This window comes from Lathyrus oleraceus, chromosome 4 (assembly GCF_024323335.1).
Source record: "Lathyrus oleraceus cultivar Zhongwan6 chromosome 4, CAAS_Psat_ZW6_1.0, whole genome shotgun sequence".
Taxonomy (NCBI): domain Eukaryota; kingdom Viridiplantae; phylum Streptophyta; class Magnoliopsida; order Fabales; family Fabaceae; genus Lathyrus; species Lathyrus oleraceus.
In genome coordinates this window covers 480,083,715-480,090,506 of record NC_066582.1, presented here as the reverse complement: position 1 = coordinate 480,090,506, position 6,792 = coordinate 480,083,715, and the positions used below count along the sequence as shown (strand labels likewise).

The 6,792-nt window shown below is 31.6% G+C and overlaps 1 protein-coding gene across 1 annotated transcript; it reads right to left on the bottom strand.

Annotated features, from left to right (window-relative positions):
- Positions 1 to 1,492: 1,492 nt before the first annotated feature.
- On the bottom strand, positions 1,493 to 6,584 carry LOC127076333 (linoleate 9S-lipoxygenase). The gene is made up of 9 exons (XM_051017954.1): positions 6,203 to 6,584; positions 4,554 to 4,840; positions 4,202 to 4,442; positions 3,760 to 4,080; positions 3,483 to 3,568; positions 3,258 to 3,365; positions 2,850 to 3,154; positions 2,501 to 2,764; positions 1,493 to 2,393 (listed from the first exon to the last, which is right to left on the bottom strand). Exons 1-9 carry the CDS (start codon positions 6,438 to 6,440, stop codon positions 1,637 to 1,639), a joined length of 2,607 nt encoding a protein of 868 aa, XP_050873911.1. The 5' UTR covers positions 6,441 to 6,584; the 3' UTR covers positions 1,493 to 1,636.
- Between the last annotated feature and the right edge of the window lie 208 nt (positions 6,585 to 6,792).

Genomic DNA, 6,792 nt, shown 5'->3' with positions numbered 1-6,792 from the left:
TTGGGTAAATAATATTTTTCTGTTGATTGTGACAAAATAACTTTCTCTAAAATCGATCAAAAAACAAATATCTTTTTTACCCAGAACTACGTAGCTTTGAATTCTCCATTACACCTAGAGATACGTAAGAGCAAGACCCACAATCTTGTCAGACACATTAATAAAAAAAAATTATGACCCATTTTCTTTTTCTCTTTGAATTTTTAATAACTCGAGGAAGCCAAACATTTTCTAAACTAACACGTAAGCACAAACTAACTAAATGTTTTCGTTGAGTATAACAACAACAGAACAGATGTGAGAGTGTTAATATATTCCCCTTACATAATCGACTTTCAAATCAGATTTGATTGCGACGACCATATCATTGTCGTTCTTTAAAGGATTTATCAATATATTCTTTTTCTACTTTTTAAAAATAAATAAAATTTGATGGCGACTCTATTAGTTATTACACGAACGTGCAGTAGCTTCGCGAATGTCATATTTTTATGAGACCTGATAACGTCCTAATTTAAAATCTTTATAAATATGACACTATTACACTATTAGTGAATATTAGTGAAGTAAAAAGATGATGAAAAAAATAAGTAAATGTCTTAATAAATCGAGTAAATAATGGTAACTTAAATTATGCAATTTACACTAACTATATTAATTCAACTAGGCTACATAAATTCACTTAATGTAAATGTACATGAATTACTTTTAAGTAGGATTTGCATCATCGTATTATTTTCAACTTACTGTAAACTTATTTATTAATTTATTTTAATTATATATATAAGGCCCTCTAAAAAAATTAGATACGTTTATTATATTTTTAAATATATATTTTATTAGTATATTATTAATAATTTATTTTTAAAAATAAAAAAATCAAAAGATACATATCTATAAACAAAGAGTAATTTAGTAATTTTCTTTACATTAAAATATTCACATTAATTACATTATTATAATTTTTAAAATATAAACAATAAGTTATAATTCCATTTCGCAAGTGCATTTGGTTTAATCATAAAACTCACAACCGAAAATTCAGTTACGTAAAGATTAAATAGTGCATGGCAAAAACCAAATTGGGAGAGATGTAGTTAGGGTTTGGATTTGGTATTCAGAAACTTAAATTGGAATCAAGATGAATGCTGCCACCAACTGTAAATCGGAGCATTCTTCTTCAAAGATTTTGCGCCAAAATCTCAACTTTTCAGGTTTTTTCCTCAGCAAATTATTTATAGCAATTTCGTCTAAAAATGAATTATTTTTGCTTTATGATTTGATGTTTGATTCTTAAACTGTATATATATTGGAAAACAATTGGTGCTGGAGATAAAATCATTATTGTCTATTACTTTTTCAATGTTATCAGTTTTTTTGTGATGCCATATTTCATATTTGTATTGCTAGCTTTGTTCAAGAAGCCTCAATGTTTATGATTCAATTTCTGAAAATGTAAAGTTGATATAGTAAAATCTATCACACTATAAGGTACACACATAATAATAGCTTTTATTGATGATATATGTTACAACAATCAAAGGAACATACATAATAACATGACCATAGGGGTTGAGGGAATAAGATTCCTTCTAGCCGATTATTCATAGCAACAACACAACAATCATAGTAGATTTTAGATAGAGACACTGTTGGGAATGCCTCTGAAAGTCAATCCTTCTTCACTAGAAGGATACAGCAGAGTGTATGGCATCTTCACTGGTCCGTAACGGTTTCTCAATGACTCGTCATTGTTCCTTTGAACGAGCTTTTGCTCGATTTCAGCCAACTTCTTTCCGAACTTCTTGTAGGCCTCTATTGGTTGTGAATCAGAAGTCCAGAGATCACCTTCAATTCTCTGTCCGAGGTATTGCTCATCAGAAGCATGCCTTGACAATACCTCTATTATGGTTAGGTCTGTAAGGGTATCGTTCTTTGGTGTGATTGTCCGTAAATACCCCTTCTGGTAGTCCTTAGCAAGCTCATCATACTCGGGGGATCCTTTCTCGGGCATGAATCTCCGGCTCTTAGTTGGTCGGTTAAGGATGTATCCTCCATATGGGTATTGTCCAAAATTAACAGCAGCATGAAGTGCTGAAGCTATCCATATGAGGATGGTGCAGGCTTCAATCAACTCTGCACGAGTTTGCATTTTAAACCACCATGTAGCACTCTTCAAGTCACCATGACCCACCTCTACAAGTTCTTTCCAGAATGCTTGGAGCTCGGCATCTTGTGCAATAGCTTCATCTGATTTGTAGTAGAAATTCACATATTCTTCAACCCACGACTTGATAGCAGCCCATATCTCTAGTCCATCAGAAGCATAAGGATAGTCCTCTATCAAAAGGCGGATGCCGTGTGGTGAAGCGGGATCCACAACAGCCACTCCCCTGCATAACGAGCAATGTTGATAATATTAACATAAAAAATATACTTGTTTAGATCAGTATCTGTTTAACCGATGAAATACCTAGGATCAAATGTTTTGTAACATTACCTTTTTAGTAGGTCATTAGGTAGTCCTTGATCAGTGAAAACCCAATCCCTATATACAACAGCAGACAATTCCAAAGAATATCCTCCCCACAAGAATGTTGATTCTATAATACCCTCAGCATTGACCAGGACATTTCTCGCAAGTGAATTTATGTTCATTGTGTCACGGTAGTGTGGAAGCAAAAGTTTGTGCACAGGGTGAACCACACTAAGGTGTCTGTTTGTTGCTATGATGAACGGCTCAACAACAGCATGAGTGTTCAACCTGTCATACATGTATATATTATTAAATAACTTACAGGTAGATAAACTATATTAATAGGTATAAATCTCATAAACTAAATTCATACCAATGGCTAACAAGTTGATGATAGCAAGAGTCATTTACAACTACATAAGCTTTAGCAAGTAGCCAAATAGAACCTTCAACACCTTCACTTGCAGGCAAGTAAACTTCACTAATAGGGCCATAGCTATCATCTTGAGGACGTGGCTTACTTAGCTCAATAGCCAGTGGCTTTAAAGTTCCATCATTTTGCAAGAAAAGGAAGGTCCTAGTAGCGTAGGCCTTTGTGTCAGTTGCGTTTATTTTCCTCAAATATGGAAATACTGTGTCATGGTGATCAAGGATGTACAGCCTATGGTTTTGGATAGCCTATTGAACAAAATATAATTTAGTCAGTGATCATTTGAATCAATTCTTTAGAAAAAAAGTAATAGCCTCAACTCTCCATAGTAATGTTAAATTGTGTTATTACCTGTTCTACAGTGACCCCACCCATGTTTGGCTCTAAATGTCCTTTGGTCACAGTGCTGGTATTATCACCATATAGTTGTGTATCTAGCTTGCTCCTTGCTGGGAACTCCTGCAATAAATATAGCAAGCAACAAGCTTGCCCATTAAAATGTAGCATATAAAGAAGACAAAATAGTCTTATTTTGATTTTTGTACTTGTTCAACAATGTTAAACTATTAAGTTTACCACAAGTTTTTTGATGATGTGTGGATTCACACCAGCAATCATTTCCCTTGCGAATTCCTCATCAGTCATCCACGCAGAATGATCAACTGCTCAAATTAAAAATTTCAAAAGATCTGTGAACTTTCTATTATTGTGTTCATGTTTATATATATATATATATATATATATATATATATATATATATATATATATATATATATATATATATATATATATATATATATATATATATATATATATATAATGACAAGACTAGGAATTTGTGACTAATGTATACCTTGAACCACTTTAGGTTTTGAAAACTTAAGGGCCGCTGCGCCATCCGATCGAAAAATTTCTTTGAACAATGGTATTGGGCTTATGTCGCTAAGAAAATTGGTAGGTACCTTAATTCCACCTTCGTAAAGCGAGCGCACATCTTCAAAGGTGTTAAACTCGGGTTGCTTGAGTTGTAATGTAACTACGGATCTTAATTGAGGTATGAGATTTTGAGATGCTGATTTGAGTATGTAAGCAAGAAAGTCTGACGACTTCAAATGACCAAATGATTCATCTCTTGGAAGGTAAACAAAGTTGCTTCGACTCTCACTATTAGGATCTGTACACATATATCATAGCAAAATATATGTTGGCAACACTAACAACATCTCTAAATTCATATTTAGAAACTATTTGGGACAACCAAAGACATAAGTGTTTCGATAGAACATAAGGTTAACCTTTCTTAGCTGGTTTTCTGCCTGTTCTGCCTCTCCGAGGGTAAGGCAAGATGCTGGATCCTCCAAGAACTGGACGAGCCAACGTAGCTTTTTGGTCAGGAGCTCCCAAATCATTGTAGACATCATAATCATAGATTCTATCCCACTCCTTGCGCTCTCCGGTTCCATCTCCTCTTAAAGTCTTCAACTCTTCTTGTCTATAATAGACCAATGGAGCCGGTGTTTCATTTGGAAGATATGTCTACATTTATATTTATTTGATTCAATGTTGTCAAGTTTTTAGAAATAATTATTTTAACAATAAATAAAATTAATATTTAAAGAGTCAAATGAATATGAATATGTTTCTTACCTTGTTAGCAAAAAAGATGCGGTCACTTTTATATTTCTTATCATTGTAAATCCATGAGTTGCAAACAAAGTGGATGCTTCCATGGTTGGGAATATCTTCAAGGGTCAAACTTACAAGAAAGAATTCATGTTGCATGAAATTCTCAATATAAAATGCTCCTGGAATTCCCATATCACTATTCCATTCAAAATGGATAGTGTAGGCAGATTGCCCTGCTCCCAATGTTAGTATGGAAGTAAGAAGACCCTCCAAAAATGTTTGCTTTCCCACTTTTCCTTTTCCACTTCCTACACAAATTTCAGAAAGTACATTTTCAGTTTCAGAAATTATGATTCTCTAGTAAAATGTATGTATGAGTCGACTCAAAACATAATTTGAACCTAAGATCTAAAGAGTAACACACTTCTAAATCTCAGATCTTGACTACCAAATCAATTCAGGATGGTTTTGTTATAGCTATTGAAAATCTAATTTTTTAAGTAGCAATTTTTTTTACTCAAGTATTCTGGGTTGTTTTAGTAATAATTGTTAATTGATTAGTAAAATCAATTTCTTTTATCAAAGTGGTTAATATATGAATTTTTAATGATAAAAATCAGAAATTATTACCCAAAAACTTAGATAAATAATTTATTTTCAGATTTGAAAAATAAGAAACTGAGGCTAATCTTAGAACATAGTTGCTGGTGGGTGACTCAGTTAGAACTCATGAATTTGGAACTGCAAAGTGAATTCCTTTATGAGTATAAAAAAAATTTAGAGACTCACGATGAGTGTGTAACTCTTATTTCAACCTGTTATCAGAATTTGACAACAATGTATTTCATTTCTAAAAATAGAAAATAAAATCAAATAATTTCTTTTTAAAATATACTCCAAAATATAATATATTGTTAGTTTATATTAAATTGTCTCAATAAATTTATCTTTATTAATTTTTATCTTTTATACATATTTGAGTGTGAAAAAGGTTATCCCTTTTACAAATATCTGAGTGGTTTCAGACCTTGGCAAGGCCCAAAAGGCAAAAACAGTCTGTAATTTTATAAGATAAATACTAAAATTGATTAAAAAAATTATACATATTATAGACATTAAATTTAAAAGATCGTGATTTTATATAATATTTAAATAAATAAAACATATTTTATTTTATTAAGCAAATATAAATTACTTTTTCCGTCCCAAATTATATATATTATTTGTTAATTTTACTCATAAATAAACATCATAAATGAAATACTTATTTTACCAAATTATTCTAAATAAAATACTAGAGTGTTTACCATTATTATAACAAATGTAATTATTCGAGAGTTATGTACATAAAACTGTTAATTAAATAATAAATAAGTAAAAAATAATTAATAATACATGAAAAGTAAAAAAAAAAAGGTTTTTTTTTAAATAAATTATTTAGACAAATATAACATCCATTATGAGATGAGAAGTGTATCTTATTTTGTGTAACTTTTAAGATAGTTTTTTTAGTTACAATCTTTTATAGGCTTCCATTATGATATACTGTACTAGTTAAGTTAAACTGTGTTGTCTATGAAAATGAAACAATTATTTTAGCTCATTATACTCGTTATAACTTAAAGGCATTATAGATTTATCATTTAACATGAGAGAAGTTATTATGTTACCATCAGCACTTGTAGCACTAATCAACTTAAGAGCCACAGAACGTCCTATGAATGAAGTAGCAGTATCAACAACTGTCCCAATGGCACCACCGATAGCACCAAATGCACCAGTCACTATACCAGTAGGACTCTTAATTGCAGTGAGAGCATTAATATCCAGCACATTCTTTTGCATCAAAACCACCGTTCCCTTCAGCTTTTGGCCTCTGTTGATGATACCTGCTACACCTGAAAACATCTTTGCTACTAGTTCTTAAACAAATGAGTTATGATGTTTTGTGTTTAGTTTGGTGAATGAGAGAAATGTTGATGGTTTGTTACTATGGAAGTGGTCACTATTTATAGGGTTAGAACATGTGTTTTGGATAATGAAGTTTTGTTTTGATCTCTCTTTTGAGCCACTCATTTACAACACGTGCCAAACACTCTCAGACCGTATCTATGTCTCGTGGGAAATAAAATAATAATATATCTCACTTGTATCATTCTTTTGATTGGGATGTCTATCTTTAACGGTAACGCTAACTTATATCCTAGGGGCACAGGTTAAAAATTAAAAAAAGTAATTTTTAATTGGAAATTATCAATTG

What these genes read in the sequence shown, in the direction of transcription:
- LOC127076333 (XM_051017954.1), bottom strand. Translation starts at nt 6,440, where the DNA reads ATGTTTTCAGGTGTAGCAGGTATCATCAACAGAGGCCAAAAGCTGAAG. An exon ending in TAGTGCTACAAGTGCTGATG is followed by an intron (nt 4,841 to 6,202) that starts GTAACATAATAA and finishes AAATTTGTGTAG; the next exon opens with GAAGTGGAAAAGGAAAAGTG. An exon ending in GTGGGGTCACTGTAGAACAG is followed by an intron (nt 3,155 to 3,257) that starts GTAATAACACAA and finishes TTTGTTCAATAG; the next exon opens with GCTATCCAAAACCATAGGCT.